Genomic DNA, 26,045 nt, shown 5'->3' on the forward strand with positions numbered 1-26,045 from the left:
TGAAGGAGACTGTTGTGCCATCACATTTTTCTGTGGTTTGAGAGCAAAGATCCGGTCGCCGCTGTGCAAAACTCTGCAATCGAAAAACCCCGGAGCTGGCTCAAGACTAAACCTCCAGACCTCAAACAATGGCTGAACATCACAGACGATACCTTAGTTACCTTAGAAACTCACATACAAGCTGAAAATGAAAGAGGAATGCTTCACAAAAGACTGGGAAAAGTGGTTGTCATATAGATCGAACAAGACACAAGGACAAATGTGACTCAAGTGGATTGTAAACTTCTACCCCCCACAGGCCACAGGCTATGTACACATTTTGTTGCATTTCGTGTTTTTTTTTTTTTTATTTCATGTTTTTTATTTGTATATTTTCCGCCAGCTTTCTGTAAGCACTGCTAAAAGAAATCAATAGACACAGTTACAAAAAAAAAAAAAAAAAAAAAAAAGGGCACATCTTTTCTGTTGACAGATGCAGGGAACCACACCCAAAATAGAATCCCTGGGAAGGGACTGTCTCTGGTTCAACTCAACCATGAACTAGCCCTAAGTCTTGAGGGCGTCACTGTCAATTTCGTGTAATAAAGAGACCATCTCATTGGCAGTGAAGCACAGATCAGAGAGCTCTTTGTTACTGAGGTGCAAGAATGCTTTTCCAAATGCCCAAAGAGGGATATCCTCATCTACCAAAACAGAAACCCCATATTCAGGATATTAGCTGATATGATGGATAGTATAAAACATGAAAAGTATGGTGCATTGTTAAATCTCTGTCAGTAAGCAGAACGAAATCCCTCCATCTGGAACTTACAAATTTACCAGCTGTTGCCAGTGTGAAGACTTCATGAAGAGTTTTGCACTTGTCTCCACAGGCCGGTCCACCTTACAGAAGAGGGTGATGGCCTTGCTCAGAAGGATAGAGCACCCTACGCCAGGAAACATAGAGGTAACATTCAGTTCAAATCCAAACCCACATTCTTCCATGCCTATATATGATGTCAGCTTAGCATTTGTTATTGCTTAGTTTTCTCTCACCTCTGTCTGTGTACTGTTGTTAATGTTCTGTTGATTGTCTGTTGGTTCAACCTTTAGGCTTGGGAGGACACATATGCTAAATGGGACCAGGTGACCAAACAGATTCTCAACTTCCCTAAAAGCAAGGCAGATGATGGGCAGGTAAGCACATGACAGAAGGGACCTCTCCTTTCTTTGTACTTTAAGCCTCGATTTCACAAGCAGTACGGTACAGTTCAGTTTGGTACGCTTTTTTTTGTTCATTTCAGGATGGTACCAATGGAACCATTCCGTACTGTCCCAAATTTTGTTACCCCATCTGTTAGGGTACCTAGCACACAGATCTGGTACTAAAAGGTGGAGTGGTGAACACTGCATTCCATTGATTGGTCAATAGCTGACAGTCACTCTGCTCAGGGCCGAGTTGTGGCTGGTTTTTAGGCCTTACTCACTGTTCATACAGTTAAGAGTTTTATTACTGTAACTATAAAATGAAAGGATGTTTTACTGCCTCCAGCAGCTGTAGTCAGAGTAAAAAATAATTTAATTTACTGTACCGACTGCCGGCGACTTTTAAGGTGGAAGGTAAACTTGTAACGTTACTCATTGCATGAGTTGACAATCTGACTCAATCAACACACCTTGAGTTTCACTTAAACAACTTTGACCATTGATTTAGTTTTTATATGACATACACTTTTAGTTATGAGTGGATCTTCAAGCATTTATATATATTAATTTCAGCTGGGTTATGTGAACTGCATATATCCCAGTCCTCAGTTTTGTGTTGTTTGTTTATTTTGTTCTAAAAATGTCTGTGTGCAATTCTGGGGACAACAAACGAGGTGCAGACTTCCATCTGTGTCACCGGTAATGAGGAATTACAGTTAGGGCTGGGCGATATAACCAAAATCTCATATCACGATATAGGTCATTTCATATCCCGATAACGATACATATCACGATATAACAAATTTTAATCCAGTGAATAAAAAGTTGCCCCCACCACCACCGGCATAAATGTGTCTCCGTGTGTGCTTTTACGTAGCATGCAGGTGTTCCGGATTTAGAGGTGTGACAGAGATCAGACTGATCAGAGCTTTAAACTCTGCCATGAGGGAGTACAAAAACGTTGCTAGGATGAGGGGAGGACATTTCTCCTCGTTTAATAACATTACGATGAGTCGGGCAACCGACTCATTTTAAAGAAGATGAAAGAAAAAGAGAGAGAGAGAGTGAGCAGCTGTGGTTGAGCAAGCTAGAGAGTGAGTGAAGAGAGGGAGCGCTGGTAGTGAGAAAGCTGGTGAATCAGATCAATGAAAAGTTATTTTCTGATTGTTTCACAGCGGTTATGTTCTAAAGCACAAACACGCCCACAACCCCACACACGCTCAACACTGAGGCTGTACTCCGCACCACCTGATTTGGTCTGAATATTGTTGCCGTCTCGCTGCATCTCTGCGGGGCTGTTTGTGCAGCACAGCAGAGACAGACAGCGGAATTATATAAACTCGTTATGTTACTGTAAGTACCGTAAAAGCTTCATGAATTAAAAAGCCAAGAAGAGAAATTTATCAATGTGATCCACGCAAAAGATATTGCCGTAAAAAATGTAATTTGCGTCACAACGATATAAACGATAGGGCAAAATATGAAACTATAGACATTTTTCTCTTGTCACACGATATATATTGTCATATCGCACAGCCCTAATTACAGTGAGTGCTGGACCGAGCTGTGAGTGACGACAACCCCGCCCACATTTAAGGGCACTGTTTGTGGTGGAAACGCTAGGGTGTAGGTACCATGTCTGAAGGCTTAGTTTTGATTCCAAAGGTAACATACCAAAAGTGTTTGGTGGAAACGGGGCTTTTGAGTGATGGCATTGATGCCTCCTCGTGTTGCCACAAAATCTGCGCTTGTGGCTGTTGGGATGGGTCTTCTAGTTAAAGTAGTTCAGAGACGTGTCCCAGATGCTGCCACAGTTTCCAAACATGCTTGATTTTCTTTCAGCAAAAACTGGGTGTGCCTGTTGTTATGGCACCTTTGAAACGAGTCTGAGACAAGAAAAGTTGAAAAGGCGACGGAGATTACTAGAGAGTTGTCTACCAGCAACAAACCCTGTCTGGTCAGGATGTATTATCTTACTTATAACAGGCTCAATTCTAGCTGCCAATACTTTGGTCAATATCTTATAATCATAGCCAAGTAAACTCACTGAGCGGTACGATTCACATTTAAGCGGATCCTTATTTTTCTTAAGGAGCACAGAGATCATAGCCTGTGACATTGTTTGAGGCAAAGTTTTTTTATCAAGGACCTCCTTATATACTCTACAGAGTAGGGGTATCAGTTTGGGCGCAAATGTTTTATAAAATTCACTCGGGAATCCATCTGGGCCCGGCGCTTTATCTGTCTTCATATTCCGAATTGCATTCTCTATCTCCCTTGCAGTCAGAGGTCCCTCTAATCTACCCCTATCTGCCTTCTCTAGGGATGGCATTTCCAGATTTTCAAAAAAATTCTTCACTCGCTCCCTGTCATTTATTTCTGAGGTATACAGATCCTTATAAAAAGACTCAAATTGGTTGTTAATACCTTTCTGATCTATAATTTTGTTTCCCAGATCATCTCCTACCTCCACTATCATACCAGCAGCTGCTGACTGCTTCAGCTGGTGGCTCAGGAGCTTACCTGCGCGCTCACCATGCTCATAGAGATCCTGTCTCAACCTAAGATATAGATCCTCCTCACGTTGATTCATTAAGACATCATATTCAGTTTGGAGCAAAATCCGCTTTCTATGTAGCTCCTCAGAGGGAGCTGTAGAGTTTGCCAGGTCAACTTCTTTTATTGCCTTTGTTAATTCTGTGATACGTTTCATCTTTCTTTTCCTTTCAGCAGCATTATATGAAATTATTTGTCCTCGTATATAAGCTTTTAAGGATTCCCACAAAATGCCACTACTTATATCAGGGGTATCATTAAGCTCTAAGAAAAAGTCTATTTGTGAGTTTATGAATTTTGTAAAATCGTCATCTGCCAATAGCCTGTTATTAAAGCGCCACATTCTCTGAGGTGACGTGTTCTCAGGAAAATGAAGTTTCAATATGACTGGGCTGTGATCGGATATTACTATACCAGAGTATTCTATATGTGTTACTATAGAGGTCAATTTATTATCTAATAAGACTTAGTCAATTCTAGTATACGTCCGATGTGGCGGGGAGTACTGCCTGGAGGTTGGGTTTACGAATCTCCATGGCTCAAATATACCATATACCTTGCAAAAGGAGTTAATGCATTGTGCTGATTTACTTAATACATTGGATGTTGGGCTAGAGCGGTCCAGAGTTGAATCTAGGACACAATTTAAGTCTCCTCCTAGAATCAGATTATGAGTATCCAAATTAGGTAATAATGAGAATAAGTCCTTAAAAAATTGAACATTATCCCAATTGGGTGATTATAAGTTTGCCAACACTACTGGCATATTGAACAGTTTTCCAACCACAATAATATACCGACCATGTTTATCTTTTATAGTAGTTGTTTCTATAAATTGTTCATTCCTGTGTATAAGGATGGCCACTCCCCGACTCTTACTATTGAAATTTGAGTGATAGACCTGATTAAATCCCCCCCCTACAGAGTTTGAGGTGGTCCTTGTTCAACAAATGTGTCTCCTGTAAATATACTATCTCTACTCCCTGGTCTCTCAAATGTGAAAATACCTTACTCCGTTTAGCTGGCTTATTGATCGCCCTTACGTTCCAGCCCATCAATTTTGTGTCCATTCTGCTCAGATTCATGGTTGGTGCCACATCAGGAGGCTGTAGCCTGATGTCACCATTGCACCCCTATGGTACCCACTATCCGGATCGCACCTTGAAGATTTGGCAGCAAAAGCAAAAATGTTAGAAGGGGGGGGGGCATCACACACACAAATACAATCAATACATAACACATAACATATATGAACGCTAACACAATGCTCTTTAGCGAGCTCTCTCGTGGCCAACCGGTCCACCATCTCCTGCACACCAAGCCTACCATGTGCAGCTCCGTGCATATCACACCCTTAGTCTTAGAAGTATAACATCACCCTTTTGACTTAATCCCCTAATGGGAAGAACAAACGGGGGGCTCTCAACAATGAGATCCTGAATAAGGTATAGTAATGAAATAAAGAAACAAAAAACAAAACAATACCATAGAAGGTAGGCAACAGTAGCCAGGGGGGAACAATCAACCCTTAAACCTTGAATAGCGTAAAACAGTAATATGAGGGAGGGCAACGGTAGCTCCTAGAAAGAGATGAAGGTTATAAAAAATATGTATATATATATATATATATATATATATATATGTATATGTATATATATATATGTATATATATATATATATATATATATATATACCTGCCCTTTAAAATATACACTGAAATCAAATATTACTTTGTCAATATTATCAGGTTAATCAACAATAGCCTGCCTATATTAGTCATCCCATTTCAACAGTGAAAGCATGTGTAAATTTTTACTTAGCCAGAATCAAATCAGTCCATAGGCTTCGCTCGGGTCTCAGCTCCTTTTTGATGTAATCCACGGCGTTCTTTGGGCTCTCGAAGGCTTTTGTTTGTCCTCCTTCTGGCGTGATCACCAGGGTTGCCGGGTAATGCAGCCCGTATCTGATCCCCGTGCAGGTCCGCAGGAGGCTTCTTGCTTCTCTGAAGGCTGCTCTCTTACTGTTTACCTCCTGGGTGTAGTCCGGGAAGATGTGAATCTGTCCGCTCCGACCCTCGGGTGTTCTCTCCATTTCCCTCGCCTTCTTCAGTATCTCCTCTTTCTCTGTGTAGTAATGGCATCTCACTACGAATGCTCTCGGAGGTACACCGTTCCCGTCTCGTCTCGCGCCGAGTGCCCGGTGTGCTCGGTCCAGCGTCGGTGTTGCTGCTAGTCCCAACTTTTCTTTCAGTAAACCAGCCATGAATTCTGACGGCTTTTTGCCTGCCTCGGCCCCTTCTCTTACCCCCACGACACGTATGTTGTTGCGTCGTGATCGTGCCTCGAGATCTTCACTTCGTCCCCTCAGCTTCAGTATCTCTTTCTCCATTTCTTTCAATCTTGTCCACATGTCTGTTATGGCGTCAGACTGCTCATTTAACGTTTCATCCACCTCTTTTTTCCATTCGACCATCCTGTTAGCCAGACTGCTAGTTTTATCGCCAATCAGCTTCACCTGCCCACGTAGCAACTCAAACTGGGCTTTAGTGCTCTCTTCCAAACTCTTAGTCCATTTTTCCATCTCGACCTTCGTCTCTTTTCTTCCCTTTTCTATTTCCTCCTTACACCTCACGATGTCGGTCTTTGTCTCCTCTCTGTATTTCGCAATTCCATCGTTGGCTTTTTTAATCTCGGACATCATATCCTTAGCCCATTGAGGTATGCCAGTGTCAACAGGTATTGGGCTAACAGTGTCCTTGTTAGCTGAGGAGGCCATGTTGCTAACCACGTGCTGCTTCTCTCCACCCGCTCGAGTCGACCGAGAAGTCATTTTCGGTCTTAAACTGCACTAAAAGTGCACTTGTTAGCTCCCAAAATAAAACGTTATTTGCCCAACCCCCCAGAATGGTAGAAATATGGCGATATTAATATTTTCTGACTACTTTTACATGGAGCTTCCGCACGCACGTCTTCACACGGCAAAGCACATCCGGAAGTCCGTGTTATTTTAAATTATAAACATGGTATTTTCTCCTCACGTTCCTCAGTGCATGCTGTTGTTATTTTATTTTGAAAAAATTGGCCGGATTCTCTCGTCTTTTCTGTGTCCGACTTCCTGTTTGGTATGATCTGCTCTATCCAGCTTGACAGAAGCGCTCGCGGCTCGCGTGAAAAATAGACCAGACGCCGAACTGAAGCACTGCAGTGTGTGGATGTCTGTTCATCTTTTCGTTCATGTCCTTATTAATGCACACTTTATAACTTGCTTGTTGGATTTATTAAAAACAAACGAATGAAAACTAAATGTCTTTGAATATCTTTATTTTAAAAACAAAAATTAAAATGACTGGTAAAAATAGATTATGACCGGATTTTTATGACCCTGTCGGTGAAAATGACTGGCGATGTAAAAATGTATAGCGCAACGTCTGATGGACAGTATCCAATAAGAGAGCACAGACAGTATCCAGTGAGAGAGCACAGACAGTATCCAATTAGAACGCATGGAAAACCAGAGGTGTAGAGGAACAGAGGCAGCAGGGATACCCACATGCACACACTGAAAGTCATTTTAAATGTAATAAAGTGCTGAGGAAAGAAAAGAAAATGGAGTGGCATAATAAGATACATCAAAATGTACACAAACCATCTTTATACACCAGCCCATATATCTAATCTTAGTAAAGCACTGAGGCAAATGCAGTAAAAATACAATTAAAAAAAAGTTAATCCAAATATAAAGCAGAGGTCTGTGCCACCAGTTCTGTTTTCCACTCAGGAGGAGGGCATTTGATTTCTCCTCTAATTCTTTGACTCTATTCCTCATTAGTTTAGTTATTTTAGTAAACTCTGTTGCTCTCTAGATAATTGTGTGGTGTTTTGAATTTATGTCTGATGTTATTGATTTTTGTGTAGATTAAAAATGTATTTGATGTTGTTCCCTTTTTCAACTCCAACCTGCCACAAGGCTCATGTCAATCCCTTCTGTGCCCCCTTTTGATACATTCACCACGGGGCTCATGTATAATGAAACAAACTAGCAGCTCATTGGATTTGCACCATGTAGTCAGACAGATAAAATGTAGTCAGACAGATAATGAGGTTTACACTGGTGTGACACTCTGTGCAGGTGCAGTGGTCTCATTAAATTTATGTGGGGGCTGTGTAGTTTTATTTAGTTCCAGTGTCTGTCAGAAAAGCCGTACCTCAACCTTCAAACTTTTGCACTTCAGTAGTTTTTCTCTCCTGGCCTGCTAACAGCCTGCTGAAGCTGAGGTTGACTGTTTAACAGTGGTTCATAATACCAGTGCTGCCAACTGTTTTCTATAGAAAGTAGCTAAAACCTGCTCAGAGAGGCTGTTTGGAGAAGTCTGCCTTCAGAGCCTTCTGCCAATAAGCCTGATGTTGGGTAGGTTTAGGAAAACGATAGTGTTTTGGGTTCAAAAGGAATAGATTTCTGCTACAAAGCCGTGAGGACTGACTTCTTCCATGTGACTCAAAAAAAGTCACCAGATGACATCATACATTATTTGAATATGTATTACACTAGAGCTTTGTGATTATGTAAAAACTCATAATTACAATTATTTTGATCAGTATTGAGATCAGGATTCTTGACTTGACTTTGGAAACATCATGCATTTATTAAACTTTAAAAAACTTAGCAGTGGATTGTCTTGAGCTTTAATATAATTCAACCATAGGTGGCTGATTGCCTTATTCTTTCTGTAAACTTCAAGGCATTCAAATATTGGCATATTGTCAATAAAAATAAACAGCACAAATGTCAGTAATGTAATGTAATTGTCTAGCATAATACTCAGAGCTGTTGATAAATCTTGAACTGCAGCTTGTGCTCCTTTATACAGGGCAGGCCCAGTGGACTGACTGATGTGAAAGCCCTTTTTTAGTGGAGCTAAAATACTTTGATTACATGCTTTCATTTGGTATTCTCTTAGACATACGGTCTATGGGAGTGTGGATAGATATCCGCAGGACAAAACGTGAGCATCCTTGCAAAATGGAATGTGGCTCAATAATTATTTTATCTCAGTGATCTTGTTTTCATTATTGTTTCATTATCATAACAGAAATAAAAACTGGTCCACCATTATACAATACTGCTATCATAACATCTATGAGTCTAAATCTACCTGCAATATGATTAACTTTGTATGTAGGCTGTTGCACAGACTGCAGATCTGAAGTGTCATGAATAGAGGACATTCAGACACATAAGAGTGTATTTGTAAATCAGCAGTAAAGATAAATAGTTTAGAACAAAAACAAAGGAGGAGGAGTTTCTTTGGCAAACAGTGGGGGTTAGTGAATGGTCATTGGGATTTAACACATTTACAGCTCATTCATGTTTCTGTCTGGCTGATGATTGCTCAACTTAAGGTGCTGCTACTCTCCATTCAGTGAGCACAGCTGCAGCTACAGTGGGCAGGAGGAGTGCTCAGTTACACAGGAATGTTGCTGACTCTCTTCGAGGGAGGGGAGCTAGTATCTAGAGTTGTCTCTATGCTCACTTTTAGGAAGAAAATTACTTAGTTGGCACCAGTTTAGATATCTCAGTTTGTTTTTGCGTGTTGAACTTCAGGTGGGGACCTGTGCATTGTGGAAATAGAGACAGTGTAGAATAATACACACTCTGGTGTTGTGCTCCTGCCGTTCAGTGTCTTTGTGTTTTCCCACAGCAGGAGTGGATCAACATGACAGGATTCCTGTGTGCACTTGGTGGTGTGTGTCTTCAGCAGCGCAGCACCCCCGGCCCAGCCACCTACAGCCCACCTATGGGCCCCATGAGCGAGCGAAAACACTCCATGGTCTCCATGGGCCCCTGCGATGTGTCTAACCCTGTGGCCTCAGCCTCTTCCTGCTCCTCATCGGCCTCCTGTGAGACGCCCGTCAGCCGCTTCTTGGACAGGCTACTGGCCCTGCTGGTGTGTGGTCATGACAGGGTTGGCCTCCATGTTCGCACAAATGTGAAAGACCTGCTGGGGCTGGAACTCAGCCCCGCCCTCTACCCCATGCTCTTCAACAAGCTGAGGAACAGCATTGGCAAGTTCTTTGACACACAAGGACCGGTGAGTGGAGTTCCAATCCTTCAGGCTCACAGTTTGATTTTTATCCTGGTATCAAAAGAAATGGACCTGATGAGTGTAGTAAATTCAACATTTTGGTGGGCAAATATTAACCTCATCCCAAATTGGAGCAATGAAAAAACTAGTAATCCACATATAAACTAGGTTTTCTAAAACATTTTAAGACGATCTCACTTTTTCTGTTAGTTAGATTTATCCTCTAACCCCAGTAATGTTTTTGTCTGAAATGTACTGAGTGCGTCTCCTGTTTCCAGGTTCCCATTAATGAAACTAACACCCAGTTTGTGGAGCAGACCATAGCCATCATGAAGAACCTGTTAGATAACCACACAGAGGGCAGCTCTGAACACCTGGGGCAGGCCAGCATTGAGACCATGATGCTCAACCTGGTCAGGTCAGTATGGCTGAGTACCTGTCACTGACTGGTCAAACACAAGCTTCATTCAGTCTCTGTGTAATGCACTGATATGAAATACTCATACTGACCATAACAAAAGTAATCATTCTGATTTGTGAGATTACTGTTGTAGTAGTTTTACTACTTTTCACCACAGATCTCAGAGAACTTTTTGATCTGATACATTTGGAGGGGGCAGTGGTGCCCCATGTAGCTCCTCTTCCGTTGGAAAATAATCCTTTTGCTCATTTGGTTGATCAATCTGTCAGCCACCACAGTAAGTTAGTCCATGAGCCACCATCTCTGATCTCTGAATGTATTACATTCCGTTGCTCCGTTGGCAGGCCTGATCCCAAATAATGTAAAATGGTGTAAAGACCCTTTTGTAACATGTGGACCCTTTGGATGCTTCAGCAGTGATTCAAAAAAAGAAAAAGTCATGATCGTTCCATACTCAAGTGGAAAAATAACAACAACAGCAACAAAATGCTGTAACATTCTGTATATCCAGCACTTGGCGTATACTTTTCAATTGCTACAGAATCAAAAATAAAACCTTTTCTTTTTCACCCGAGTGGAAAACTTTTTCTTAAGCCCTGTTCAGACGAAAGATTCATGACGAGATGAGTTGAAACAGGCAACAACTTGCAATGTGCCATTCTGCAACATTCTAAAAACCTGCCAGTTCACACCAATGCAACTAGATGAGCCGGGGTATCATCTCTTTGCAACATCTCTCTGTACTTATGTTCTAATTTCCAGCTTTTCAGGCTTATTTTGTGGCTAGACATAATTTTTAGCTTCTTAAAATATGAATGAGGATAATGACTTTAGTTGTTCTTTTATCTCAGACGTGTTAGGATGTTACATACCTTGACATGTTTTGGCGGAAACTTCCGCCTTCCTCAGAAGTGTCACTTGGTGGTGGTTGTGATGGTCTTTATCCGCTGATCTGTCAATCAGCTGATATTAGGGAGACGTGATCGTCCTGTCAAAACTGACAGGACGATCACACCACCTGCTGTCCGTCTGCTGCCTCTCCAGGACACTGCTCCAGGTGTGGGAGAGCATGTATGCCCCCTCGTCCCTGTTCATCGTCCCTGGGCCCCGCTTCCTTATTTCAATATATCAGCTGATTGACAGATCAGCAGATAAAGATGTGTCACAACCACCACCAAGTGATACTTCTGAGGAAGGCGGAAGTTTCCGCCAAAACGTGTCAAGGTATGTAACATCCTAACACATGTCTGAGATAAAAGAACAACTGAAGTCATTATCAGTTCATCATAATGAACACCACTGAACTATGAATGAGAATAGTGATAGTGAGATGCTGGCGACTGTTGCATTTGTAGTAGTGATGAAATAGTGAAAAACAGAAACCAAACGAACATCAGATGGACTGTATTCATAATAAATATACCACAATAATATAAATAACCAGTGCCAATTACTCGGTCGATGAGTGTGTGTGTGTGTGTGTGTGTGTGTGTGTGTGTGTGTGTGTGTGTGTGTGTGTGTGTGTGTTTTTCTGGGCGGCATAAGCACAGCAACAGCAACCCACAATCTGACACCAGCACACCGTGGGGGCGGAAACAGAAGGGTCTCCAGGAATGGAGTACCTTCCACAGCAAGCGAACACACCATCTGCGGTCATTTTGACTTGACCAGCAGACATCACTATAAGCTGATTGGCTGTTGAAACAGGTGACAAGCTTTACGTTCTGAAACCAGCCACGTGCGATTTGACCAGCTGAGTTGCAGGTGACACCATCAGCCGGCTTGAGTCGAGCTCAGACCGGCCAGTTCACTCCGCTGCAACTTTTTTCTGCCTCATTCTAAAACAGTGTCATCACATTGGGAATCTTTGTCTAAACTGGGCTTTAAACTATTCTAAACATAAAACCATTATAAGAACATGTGCTTAACAAAACAAGTATGGAAATCAAACATTAAAGACTAAAATACAAGACAAGTTCTGAATTGAACCTGCTGTTTACACCTAAAGTATTTTATTTCCTCAAAATATTTTTGATTGCCAAAAGCTTGCCTACAAGTAGCTAACATGGTGAAAAACTAAGTTTCATGGTATTTCGACTCAAGGACAGAACCTAGTGCTCTGAGGTGAATTGAGCTGTGCTCCATCTCTCAGGTATGTGCGCATCCTGGGCAATGTGGTCCATGCGATCCAGATCAAAACAAAGCTGTGCCAGCTGGTGGAGGTGATGATGGAGAGACGAGATGACCTGTCCTTTTGCCAGGAGATGAAATTCAGGTCAGTGACAGCAGTTGATTATTAGGTATCCACTCATCACTCTGAATGTTTATTGGTCATTGACAATGATGCCACACCACTTACATTTCTGTCTATTTACTAGAGCTTCAAAGCTCTTAGCAGGATATAAACATATGAATTAAATACAATGGATGACAACGTAACAGCAAACTGAAAACCTGGTTTACGGTTTTATTTATTCCCCTTGGGTCACTTTGGAATGTTTTACTCCTGCTGTCATTTATAGGAACAAGATGGTGGAATATTTGACTGACTGGGTGATGGGAACCTCCAACCAAGCTGCTGATGATGACATCAAGTGTCTGACAAGGTGCAGCTCTGTTTCATGCCCTCAACTCAACTAATGCATTGTACCGAACTGAGAGAGCTCTCCCCTCATGAGTGTTTCCTTTGTGTGTGTGTGTGTGCGTGTGCGTGTGCGTGCGTGTACAATGTGCAGGGACCTGGATCAGGCCAGTATGGAAGCAGTAGTGTCGCTGTTGGCTGGTCTTCCTCTTCAGCCAGAGGAGGGAGATGGAGTCGAACTGATGGAGGCCAAATCTCAGCTCTTCCTTAAGTAAAAACACACCTGCAATCACCCTCCTCTGTGGCACTGTAACATCTGATCATAAATTAATCTTAACAAAAGTTTACAATAATTTTAGCATATTCAAAGATACAGCACACAGTTTTTATGAGGACACCTGAAACAGCATATTTTAAACACTATCAAAGAGTGGGGACAAACATGTGAATGTATCTGTGTGAGGTATGGAGTTGTGGTCAGAGGCAGCTCTTAGGTGTCATATGACGTTGAGTGGGGCTGTTATTGCAGGAAAGCACTTCGAAATTTCGTGTTGTGTTGGGTTGTGGTACAACGGCATCACTCGAATGTGTCAATTAGTGTAACAAGACAGACAGACTGGAAGGCAATAGGGCTGGGATGATACATGTCAGTCAGCCTTTCTGACTGTTATTTAAGCAGCATCATACACTGCATAGAAAAGTGGCAATGATTTAACGATTTATTTATCTCAATTATCATCATGTCCAAAGATCCTAATTATACAACAAAACAACTGACCTATGATGTATTGATTAAAAAACAGTAACAATAAAATAAGGTGAGGGATGGTGGACAAAGGACGCAGTGTGATGCAGAATATCTTCTTGTGGCCCATAGGTTGTGGGTGTCCTCTGTTCCACATTATTGTTGTGTGTTGTGGAATTGTTGGGCTGATTCCAGCCCTCTGGAACTTAGTAAAAAGTTATTTTGGCTCATGATGATGATGGCTTTGCATGCAATATGTATGAATGAGGTCTGTTGCTGTGCTTATCATTTTCTGAAAGAATCTAGGGAGTGGAGTACAGGGCATCCAGTCTGCTTCACAAGAGTATCAGTAGAAACCCCAGGTCCAAAGTCACAACCATGTAAAAACACATTTCAACCAGCCAAACTCCAGCATGCACTGATTACATATTGTGTTGACAAATACAGGTGGATGACTGAAATGTGAAGCAACAGGAAAATGTGTAAAATCAAAGCTTTTGAATATATTGAGCTAAAGGACAAATTGGCCCTCTCGAGTGGCGATGAAGAACATGGACAAGCCTTTTCTGATGAATAAGCTGTTGTTGTTTGTGGTGGTGTGCAGGTACTTCACCCTGTTCATGAACCTGCTGAATGACTGCAGTGAGGTGGAGGATGAGGGCCAGGCAGTGGGGGGACGAAAGAGAGGAATGTCCCGCCGTCTGGCCTCCCTCCGCCACTGCACGGTTCTGGCCATGTCCAACCTGCTCAATGCTAACGTGGACAGCGGCCTCATGCACTCTATTGGTAAGGCAGCCGCAGTATTAACTGTTGTGGCTTTCTACATAGAAGTTACCAAAAGACTTTTCCCATTTTTCCTGCCCAGGTCTGGGCTACCACAAGGACCTGCAGACTCGAGCTACCTTCATGGAAGTGCTGACCAAGATCCTACAGCAAGGAACAGAGTTCGACACGCTGGCAGAGACAGTTCTGGCTGACCGTTTTGAGCGGCTAGTGGAGCTGGTCACCATGATGGGAGACCAGGGAGAGCTGCCCATCGCCATGGCACTGGCTAATGTGGTTCCAGGGTCCCAGTGGGTGTGTATCTCTTCTTGATTTAGGATTGCTTTAAAACATTAGGTTGATAGTTGGTGTAAAACTTAAATACCAACATATGCTCAGACTTATGCCGCGTACACACTACATGACATTTCTGTCTGTTCCAACAGTCACAATGTCACATTACGTGATTGTGGAGTCATAAAATCGTGCTGTGACTTGGCCAACAGACATGACACTACACGATGGTCCACACCAATCATCCCCGGTTATCTTTCACAACGTGTGTGATGTCATCGGGTTATTCTTGTCCTATTGTTATTACTTTTACTACTATTTTAGTCACTGTGTCTGTCCATGTGCCAGCTGAAATGTTGTAGTAATGTAATAAAGTACCAGCAGATGGCAGGAGCTACATTTGAAGTACCATATGCAAACATACAAGTCATTGAATCTTTTGCAACAAGTTCCTGTAAATCTTTCACAATAAAAGCCTATTTAGAAAATGAAGGGATTCTCTCAACTGAATTTATAAAGGGCTTTTAATTTGAAACAGATACAGGAAATGTTGAGTTTGAAATGACGGCACGATGCGATAACTTTATCAAGGCAAACGGGAGTAGATAAAAAGTAAAATATAAAAATACAGAGGGAATAATGAATAACGGCTCGTTTATAATGTAGTCTGTTTCCAATGAAGCTGGTAGCCTCTGCAGCTGTGGTGAGTAAAAGCCACTGTTTTTAATTTCCTTAGATTATGTCCATCTCCATTATGAAGAAATAACACTCTTTGCTAGCTTGACGCTAATGGCAGTACTCACCAGGTTGATAAAGTGCCTCTGCTGTTTCACGCTGGCATTTTTCCCTGTTTACTCTTTTACTCTGTTGTGGTAACATCCCTATAGAGGAAATATCAAAAAGGCTGGGCTGTTGTTGTCATACAGTTGTCTAAGGCAGCAGATCGCTCTGTGTTCCTATTGGTCAAAGTGTCAACTGTGATGGGGGCAGTTGTGAAAGAGAAAAAGAAAGTCAAACATGCTAGACTTTCTGTTGGAACGTTGTGAGGTGACCCAGACGTGGCGTCAGTTGTCGTTAACTATGACATACTACATGAGATTAAACGATGGATTATTATGTACAACACTCAATGCCGACACCGTACGTCGCTGTGTCGGGCTAGAATCGGGCTGATATTGTGTAGTGTGTACCAGGCATTAGAAATATTTTAGTCCTGAAAGGTTTATGGTGACTGGTCAGCACAGGTATGGTAAAACATACAGTGCATGCATGTGGAATTCAGTAGTCTAAAATGTTGCATTAATATATCTCCATTTTTATCTCCATATCTCCATATTTCCTTTTTTTCCAGCAGTGACATATATGTGTTGTTTGTATTTCCAGGATGAGCTAGCCCGAGTCCTGGTGACGCTGTTTGACTCCCGCCACCTCCTATACCAGCTGCTGTGGAACATGTTCTCTAAAGAGGTGGAGCTGGCTGACTCCATGCAGACTCTCTTCAGAGGAAACAGCCTTGCTAGCAAAATAATGACCTTCTGTTTCAAGGTAGGAAACACAGTACAACCCCTGCCATGAAATAATTAGAAATATCTATGTCTGACCTAAAACACCTGTCTAATATGACTTGTTGTGTGTGTAGTATTGACAGAATTTGATGTTGTCCTCTGTCAGGTTTATGGGGCAGCATACCTGCAGAAGCTACTGGAGCCTTTATTAAGAGGGGTCATCACCACCCCTGAACACATCAGCTTTGAGGTGGACCCCACCAGGTAAGTGGCAGGATACTGAATGTGCAGATATTTGCTATGCTCATATACATTGGCAGTACATTATAATTAATTTCTAGTTTTATAGATAGATAGATAGAAATGTATATCTAAAGATACCTGTAGATAGTCGTCAGTGTCTACTACAGTCAAGTGTTTCTGTTCACCTTTTTCAGTGTCATTTTTAGCTGTGTGTCTAGTCTGTGTAAGTGCATTGAGAACTACAGAAAAGTCTGGTTCCTCATATGTGCTCACAATAAATTCATGTTTGATTCATAACTGACACTTTAATAAGGCAATTTGTCAATAAATTGTAAACAAAGTAGACTGCATTGTCTTTGGAACTTGAAGCCTAACAATTGAAAGCCTTGCTGATAGGAGCTCCCTGTTTGTCTCATCAGGCTGGAACAAGGGGAGAACCTGGAGGAGAATCAGAGGAACCTACTTCAAATCACTGAGCGGTTCTTCCAGGCTATCATTGGTTCATCCAGCGAGTTTCCTCCACAGCTCCGCAGTGTCTGCCACTGTCTTTACCAGGTAGACCCCTTCCCACCATTCCACCATGGCCCTCAGCTGCTCACCCAGCCTCTCTGCCTTTAGCTGTGTGTCTGCAGTGTCACTAACACATTTCAAGCTTCTGCCTCTCCACTCACATGCCTTTCAACCATACACATTCTGCTGGATCAATACATCAGTACCTTTCTGTTTGATTATGTTCATTTTCAAAAGTTCCACATGCTCAGTGTTTCTCCTCAAGATTTTCGATATGTTAAAAAACCCCTGAAGCACCATGGCACTAAACCTGGAAGTGATTCTGAAACAGGGCCTTGTATTCCTAGCTTTTGCCATCATGACAGTGAATTGTGAACTGTCCTCATTGTTCATTAGAAGTACTGCTTTCCAGTTGGACTAAAAATTACATGCAATGTAAGTATTGACATCAGGCATACTACACAGATAGGGCTGCAGCTAGAAATGAATTACATTTTACAATAAGCTGACAAGTAACTTTTGGAGTAGTGATTGATTATTTGGTTTATGAAATGTCAGAGACTATTGATAAAATGCCCATCGCTGTTCCTAATTTTCTGCTGATCAATTAATCAGCTAATTATTTCAGCTCTACTCAGAGATATCACAGTGTAGACAGCAGGCACTACCAGAAGGTCTCACTTTAAATGGGTTATTTTTCCTCTCCATATCTACAGTACCAGATTCCATTTGAATAAGTCCATACACAGATACTGAGTTACACGTCCTTCATTTGGCTGAATTAAATATTTGTATATTGTAGTAAATGTATCTGAACTAATACATACTTAGTGCCATTAATAAAAACAGCTGCCTGATGGAGTGATGTCATAAATATCCACAGTACATCTGAACATAATTGCCAAGTATGTAGTTCACTGTAGGCTACATTACTGTCAAAATGACAAAGAAGTTGACATCATTGACATCAACTCAGATGTCAGAGCGCAAATCCAAATCCATGTGACAGAGTTTGAAACATGACAATAGTATTTACATTATAGTGCTGTTGTGTTGATGTATGGCTCACATCTCCCCACCAAAAACAAAGCACAGACAGACACACAGAAAGTAAAAAGGTAGCTGTTGTTGCAACATATAGCATGCAGTAAATGCTGACCAGAGACATTCCAGGCGCCTGCCATTCCTGACTGTCTCAACAGTGATGTTCCTCAGCTTTGTGTGCTCATGAGCAACAGTTAGAGGCCTCTGTGATGCAGTGCTATTATCTGGATAACAGATCCAGATCCGCAGGTGGAGATGGGGCCTTACTGGCAATGGCAAAAACTAGGAAGATGAGGCTCTGGTTGAAGAAAAACAAGTTCAGATGGGGTAAGGCAGGCTTGTTTGCCAGTTTTATAGACTGTTGGGTGACATTCTCCCAGACCACACTGCAATGATTCCTCTGTCAGACGTGATGGTGAAAACAGTGTGATCACACCTAATCCTTTGCATTGCCATGGTGTCAGCCCAGACTCTGCTCTGTGGTTCTGTTGGATCCACTGAGTGGGGAAAGAAGTCATCTGTGTCTGCCATATCGCCTGACCATTATCAAGATCTGAAATGATGCACAAGCATTCTTTGGGGAGCATTCTGGTCCTTTATATTTTCATAGCCAACAGTAGGAAGATGACAGGAAACTATGGGAGAAAGACAGATGTGAACAACATGCAATAAAGGTCTCTGGAAGGGTGTGAACTGAGGGCTTTCAAGTCACTACAGTACTTTAACCCCGAGGTCAGCAGGGCACTCCTTGGAGAAAGATTTACAACCACCCAGTCCATACTTTTACATTAGCTCAAGTTTTTAGCAGAACATTCAGCACATACATGCAATACTATCATGGCAGTGAACTGCACTGGCTATGCAAATGAAACACATAGCGGCTGTGCATTGTTCAGCTTGCAGCAATACCAAGGGTGTAGGTTTGCTTCAACTTTGGATCTTTTACAGAAGAATGTGATGACCAGAGGTGGGAGTAAGTCACACATGTGCAAGTCATAAGCAAGTTTCAAGTCATAACCTTTATATCTCAAGCAAGTCCCAAGTCACCGTGGTGAAAATCAAGCAAGTCAATTCCCTGATGAAAGTCAGAAGACTCAAAGTCAAGTCATGTGACTTGAGTCCCCTACCTCTGGTGACAACCTCCATCTGTTGTTTTCTGAGGGCATTTTCACCCACAATAATAAAGTTGCTTGCTGTTATGAACACAAATTAGCTAACACTCGGCCACTGAAATGTGACTGGTTAGTCATATCAGCTATGAATACAGTCTGCTCTCATTTTGCCACTGTACATTCATCCCATGGACAATGTATTATAGCCAGAGGGTTGTCAGATCAGAACAATTATCACATATTTCACTCTCTCTCTGTCCATTAGCATGGCTTTCTTTTCTCAGAAAACAGTTAACCCTGTGGAGTTTTAATGTAGACTTGAAATGATTAGGGTATGGTAGGGGACATGTCCCTACTGTCCATGCCAAAAAATTATGAATTAGGTGTGATTATAGCAACTGACTGGCCTATATCATTAAATATATCTCCCGAATGATATTATAGTCTAACCTCAGGGCACACACACCATCTCCAGTTTGTCTGTCTTTTCTCCCTGAATGTCGGAGCAGCCTCACACTGCTGCTGCTGCTGCTGCTGCTGCTGCTGCTGCTGCTGCTGTTGCTGCTGCCACTGCCACTGCTCCGGTCTCCACATTATCACAGTGAGCAGGAAGCCTCTCAGCTCTATCTACTCACACTCAACCACAGGATGAATAGACTTTATCATTAAGGTGTTACATTTATTACTGATTCAGAATGCTCTACACCCACGCGCATAAAACAGGGTCTGGGTTTTTGATCACAACTTATGTTTTTTTCCCATGTGTTGACATCTTTGATTTGTCATTCTCCATCTTGGATTTCCCTTTGCAACTCTGTAGGCACACACACACACACACACATACACAAACTAATACAGTCTGCTGAAGTCAAACCACGCTAGTGCATGCATGGACACGCTTCAAGTCCTCTGAGCGGTGATGAACACTTTTCTAATAGCAGTTTTGATTTTCCTGTGTTTTTCCACATGTGACTATGCGTACATCTTGAGTGGTTAAGGGCTGTGCTACCTGTGTGCGTGTGCGTGTGTGTGTGTGTAGAGCTGGTGCTGTGACCATGATTGTGCTCATCTCTGTTCTGTAGGCTACTTGCCACTCTCTACTGAATAAAGCAACAGTAAAAGAAAAAAAGGAAAACAAAAAAGCAGTAAGTTTGGAGAATCTATTTTCCCTCAGACACTTTCCCCCTAAAGCAAAAATGCCTTTTTTGCATTTTATTTATTTATTTCTTCATTTTTACAAAAATTGGTTTTAATTTGGTGTCTCTCTAGAAATGTTTTTTTTTTTTCTTTTCTCCATGCTCAGCTTTGTGTACAACCCTCTCTTAAAACCATTGTTCTACTATCAGTGCCATTTTTTTATATTTTTAATTAACAGTTCCCAGGAACCTTTGGCATTCTCTCTTGTCTTTTCTTTCTGGACTTTGTATTTTATCTCCAGGAGACATTTTCTCAGAACATTTCATCCACACTCAAATCATGGTTCTCCATTTTGTATGACTCATTTTAATCAATCAACTCTTGCACCCTCTCTCTCACACACACACACACACACACACACACCTGGTCAGCCGCCTCACCTGCCTGAGCTGACATGGCGTTGTCAAAGACATGAATCTCTTTAGATGAAGTATTCTGATAAACTGGCCTCCCTCTGTCATGGGTTGGATTCCTCAGCTGTATGCTTTTCTTTTTCCCCCACCATATATGAAGAGCAGTGTCTTTAAATTCTTTTTTCCAGTGCCCTCCCACATACACACTCAAACATAGGAGCTCATGGGCACATTTGCTTTTGCTTAAACTCTTTAGCTTGATTCTTAGTGCTCAGTGGTCCAAGGTGGACTCTAGAGCAAGTTTCTCTTTCTTGCACTTCTTTCATCTGAAAAATCTCCCACCTGAAAGAGCATGGGATGGTCAAACAGCCTTATTGGCTGTGAAGCTGCAGTGTTGATATACGTCACCAAAGTAAGTAATAGTGATTAGTAAGTAGTGATTAGAGAAGTGGCTGTGATGCCAGTGATATTTCTCTCCACTTGGCTTGGTTGTTGTTGTTAAGGTAACCGCAGAAATTAGGTGAATTAGCCACAGGTAATCTGCTGCCAGACGACTGTCAGTTTTTATTTCAACCACTGAAAGCGGTGGTCAGTGCCAGCTAAAAGTGAGAAGCCTGGTAATGTCACCTAAATGATTTGCACATTACTTTCAGCACACAAAAAAGAACAAGGAGGGATTAAGAAAAGATATAAAACAGAGATCATAGCACCATTAGAAGGAGAACTCGGCTAATCTGGCTAATTACACCACATGGGAACCCGATCCACAGTGGAAATGACTACTGAAACCTGTTTGTATGCATGCTGCGTTCCTCACATCCTTGTGTACTTTGTACCTGAAAGATGAAGCAGTTTATCCACTGAGGGACACATCAAGGCTGAATCATCTCTTGCCAACATCAGAATATCATCTTACAGAATACAAATTAAACATACTAGTATATAAACATGGCCAGACTCTAAAAAGTGACTGTGTTGTAAATGTTGAGATCATGGAAGAAAAAGCAGCACTGGGGACAAGCTCCTTTATCAGTCAGTGACTCAATTTGTCCCCTGTGGGGCAAATAGTTGTGCACCAGTGGGATGCAGACATTTAGCACACATTAAAGCTGTAGTTGGTAATCCTGTTCAGAAACACTTTTTTATACTGGGTGAAATGGTTCTTCCATCCTGACAGTAGTCAATACATAATGTGTTCAGAAAAAGGAACGAAAAAAATCCGACCTCTGTGGCAGCTGTAGGCCTGTAAAAACTCTGACCAATCCCTGCCTCTTGGTGCGAGTGGAAAGAACCAATCAGATGCCTTCATGTCTCGTCCTTATATATCGCTCTGGTCCTGCCCATGCCCCCCTCTGTCCCTCCCTCCTCTCTGCGTGCACTCATCATGTGTCACTTTTGCTGGAAATATTCAGCACACTCCTCAGCAGAAATACCGAGTTAGCAGGAGAATAAGTTTGCTGAACAATGGCAGAGAAAATGCAGCCAAAAGTACCACTTCCAGTGTTACTTGTAACGGCTCGCCCCGCTAAGAAAAGAAATTCGGAGGCAGAAAAGGCTGCGACGAAAAAGGCTTTGGATAAAGCGAGAGGACAAACCAGAGTCAACCAACATTGCAGCTTTTGAACGGTGGAGACAACTGAGGGAGCTAAAGGGCCTGAAAAGTGATGCAGAGGTTGCCGTCTTTCTGTTAGACAGGTAATTATTTGTTTTGCTTCGGGGGGATTTGTTATTTTCATGGAATATGTAACGTTAGCCAATTTAGCTACTTTTGTAGGTCATATTAGCCCAATGCTAACATTAGCTTCTCTGTCGGTGTACTGCAGGATGCGCGTTCAAGTTTGTGGGGGTGTGGCTTTGGGCGGGGCACTGACGGGAGGGGGAGGAGGGTGGTGGAGCTTAGAGGAGGTGCCACTTTCAAATCTTGCTAGCTCTCCAACATTACCAACTATAGCTTTAGACCCAGAGCACGTAATAGAATATGAAGACAACCAAAAAAACGTAACTATATAACTAGGGTCCAAAATTAACGCCAAATGCAGATAGATTTTTAGGAAAACATTTATCCACCATACTGGTGGATGAATGTTTTCCTAAAAATAGTCACGTTATATTTTAAATGTGTTCAGAGTTTCTACAACATTTTTGTGGTATCTACGGTCGTGCTGCTTCTGTCCTCTGTGTCAGTGATGAGTTACACACCCAGACAGTGACGGGGATTTTATGGTTCAAATTCTGAAATCATTGCTTTGTATGGCAAAGCGTGTGGACGCAGACCATGTTGCATTAAAGTGCACCTTGTAAACTCAGTAATCCATACTTGAATGGCCATGAAGGTTGTTGTTTTTTTTCCCTGCATTTGTCATCACTTTCTTGTTGTTTCGCTACAGTATGTTTGATAATTAGATGCTAAAATCATAACAACCAATTGTTTTCTACATAGGCGTATTTTAAAAATTCCTTTAAAAGATCAAATCAAGTTGCAAACCCCATAATATCCTTGATCAACAGGTTCCCCGATACCTCTGAGACCATTTGGAAGTTGTTCTTCTTCAGCATTTTTAAGTAATAAGAAATTAAATTCAGACCCATGTGCCTAGTTTGGCCAGTAAAAACATTCATGTTAGAAATCAACTGAACTATCACTTGCCACTTTCAGCTCCTGCTCACAACGGTTATTCTGGCTTTTTTCATCTACACATCCCCTTGGCTGAGGGGTCAAAAAGTTAATGTTGTACACTGCACATAACATCTGTTACATAAGTACACACTAAAATTGCACACCATTGTGGAGGAGGAGTGTTAAGTCTGTTGGTTTCAGCTGGTGGAAGTGTGAGGAGGGAACAGTCAGAATGGATAGATTCTGCGTTCCTGTTTAACTGTTTACTATAAAGATCCTGCAATTAAATGTGCAATGTACAGTGACACTGTAACCCTAACTCACTTTTAGAGCACTCACAGCCATGGCTCTTTAAGATGGCAGGACAGCCATCATGTGCACTAACGCAAACTTAAAAGCACACATATCGGAGGCATCAGTGTGGCTTCTGTGAGCAGTCGCACTTCCTTGAACATTTATCTGCCATCCTGGATATTTACACAGGTGTGCTGAATGCATGTTCTTGTTGGTATTTAATAAAGAAGCAGCAGTTAATGCAAGCCAAAAATAAGGACACTTAGGCACCTCTCTCAGGACAGAAGTGTTTTGTGTCAGTGGACTGAACAAATCATTAAAACAATGTGGATGTCAGTGTTACATGTCTGTAAATGTGCAACACCCACAGCAAAGCTGTTTCTGTCAAAGCTCCAGTGTGTAGGATTCAATGGGATTTATTGACAGAAATTAAATATAATATAATAAGTCTGTTTTCTTTAGTGTATTATCACCTGAAAATAAAAATAATCATGTTTTTGTTACCTTAGAATGAGCCGTTTACATCTACATAGGGAGCAGGTCTTTCTATACAGAGATCACCATGTTGCACCACCATGTTTCTACAGTACCCCAGAACGTACGAACCAAACACTGGCTCTAAGTAGAAACATTCACATTTTCTCGTTTACCACTGTAGTTAGAAGCCCCTCCACGAGTAGAACATCAGAAAACCACTGATTTTTTTTTTTTTTTTTTTAAATTGAAACTGCCTTGTTCAATGACTTTACCGGTTTAACTCAGCTGGTCTGTGTGTTTCAGAGAGGAACAGACCTCTGGTATAATTCAGCTCCCAGTAAAACCTCCCGAACAACTAACACTTAAGGAATTCTAACCAAGAGAAGTTTCAGCTGGGACAATCCTCACAGCTGGATGCCACTAAATCCTCCTAAATCTTACACACTGGACCTATCACTCCTTGAAGTCGTTCCATGGACTGTTTGTATTAGAGATGTAACGGTATGAAAATTTCATATCACGGTTATTGTGACCAAAATTATCACGATTATCATTATTATCGCGGTATTGTTGAATTGTGCTCAAAATGTTCAAAAAGTGCTCACACACACTGAAATAATTTAACCAAGTTTTATTTCGAAAAACAAATAAAATAAAGAGCACAATGTACTTTCTGTCTAACAGAAAGTCTAGCATGTTTGATTTTCTTTTTGTTGTTCACGATTACTCCCATCACAGCCGTCACTTTGACCAGTAGAAAGACAGAGTTAGCTGCTGCCATAGACAACTGTAGGGCATCAACACCCCAGCCTTTTTAATATTTCCTCTAGGGACATTACTACACAGTAAAAATGGAAACAGCAGAGGCACTTTGTCAACCTGCTGAGTACTGCCATTAGCATCAAGCTAGCAATCAATGTTATTTCTTCATAATGGAGACAGACATAAAGTAAGTAATCATAAAGTAAATTTCCATTTTCTAAATAGGCTTTTATTGTGAAACATTTGTAGGAACTTGTTGTGGAGGATTCGGTGACTTGTATGTTTGCGTACGGTACTTCAAATGTAGCTCCTGCCATCTGCTGGCGCTTTTTAGGTGACTATAACTAGGGCTGTAGTCAACCACAGAAAATCGTGGTCGACTAAAGTCCCACATAATCTTCAACTAATTGATTAGTCGTGGGGGGAAAAAAATCTGCATGTTATTTTTACTTCTGCGGTGGTGTGTCTGTGTCGCTCTGCAGTTACATCTCCAAAACACTAGTCGGTGGTGGAGGACTGTGTTAAGTGCTGTAAAGTTTAGTTAAAATCCTAAAAACTTTATTTATATAGTTGATTCAAAACACACATTAAACATGGCTTAATAGAGACAGTTTGAAACACAAGTATGCAAATCGGCTTCACTATAAATCGCTGACAGACAAACACTTGTCTTTATCTGGACACATTTCCCCCACCAATACAACATGCTAACGTTATTAGCACAAGTCTATGGCATTTTACATTGTATAAATTAGCCCAGCATCTAGCGATCTTTTCCTCTTCTCATATGAAACCAGGGACAACAGCAACATGTACCAAAGGTAACGGTATATAATTTGGCTCCATTACAACACACAAGGTTTACCGACAAAACAACTGTCTTATACTAAACACATTTTCCAGCAAATACAGCATGCTAACGTTATTAGCACAAGCCTATGGCATTTTAAATGGTAAACATTAGCCTAGCGACGAGCAGCGATTTCCTCTGTTCATAAGAAACCAGGATAAATCCCGAAGTATAATCCCTGAAGGATAGATCACGCACAAGACTTAAAATGTTATTTTAGTGGAAGCTTTACTGTCTTCATAATGTATTGTTTCTTATCTGTGAAATACAAGTAAATACAAGCTTCGTTTCCACTGAGGGAAATGGTTTCAGCTTACAGAAACAGACAGGAGGTCTGCATCACCGCGATGCTGAGCATGAGGGTGGGCGAGTTCAACTTTCTGTCAACAACGGGGGTGTTTTGAAAACACCCCCATTTACACAGGTAACTTAGCCTGTCTGCCCGCCGCAGGAAA

At 41.6% G+C, this 26,045-nt stretch overlaps 1 protein-coding gene across 5 annotated transcripts in view; it reads left to right on the forward strand.

Moving 5' to 3' along the window:
- Positions 1-26,045, forward strand: part of nf1a (neurofibromin 1a) — a 286,700-nt gene that overhangs the window by 141,253 nt on the left and 119,402 nt on the right. For 2 of the 5 annotated variants that reach the window (XM_033632269.2, XM_078166840.1), the window contains 13 exons: positions 873-946; positions 1,093-1,176; positions 9,440-9,829; positions 10,102-10,241; positions 12,397-12,519; positions 12,767-12,850; positions 12,980-13,096; positions 14,175-14,356; positions 14,436-14,647; positions 16,010-16,171; positions 16,298-16,395; positions 16,794-16,929; positions 20,123-20,185. In XM_033632269.2, the coding sequence (XP_033488160.1) occupies positions 873-946; positions 1,093-1,176; positions 9,440-9,829; positions 10,102-10,241; positions 12,397-12,519; positions 12,767-12,850; positions 12,980-13,096; positions 14,175-14,356; positions 14,436-14,647; positions 16,010-16,171; positions 16,298-16,395; positions 16,794-16,929; positions 20,123-20,185 (1,865 nt within the window). The remainder of the gene's footprint in view (positions 1-872; positions 947-1,092; positions 1,177-9,439; positions 9,830-10,101; positions 10,242-12,396; positions 12,520-12,766; positions 12,851-12,979; positions 13,097-14,174; positions 14,357-14,435; positions 14,648-16,009; positions 16,172-16,297; positions 16,396-16,793; positions 16,930-20,122; positions 20,186-26,045) is intronic. The other 3 variants (XM_033632270.2, XM_033632273.2, XM_078166839.1) reach the window with 3 other exon arrangements.

Source organism: Epinephelus lanceolatus, chromosome 4 (genome assembly GCF_041903045.1).
Source record: "Epinephelus lanceolatus isolate andai-2023 chromosome 4, ASM4190304v1, whole genome shotgun sequence".
In the NCBI taxonomy this organism is placed as follows: Eukaryota; Metazoa; Chordata; class Actinopteri; order Perciformes; family Serranidae; genus Epinephelus; species Epinephelus lanceolatus.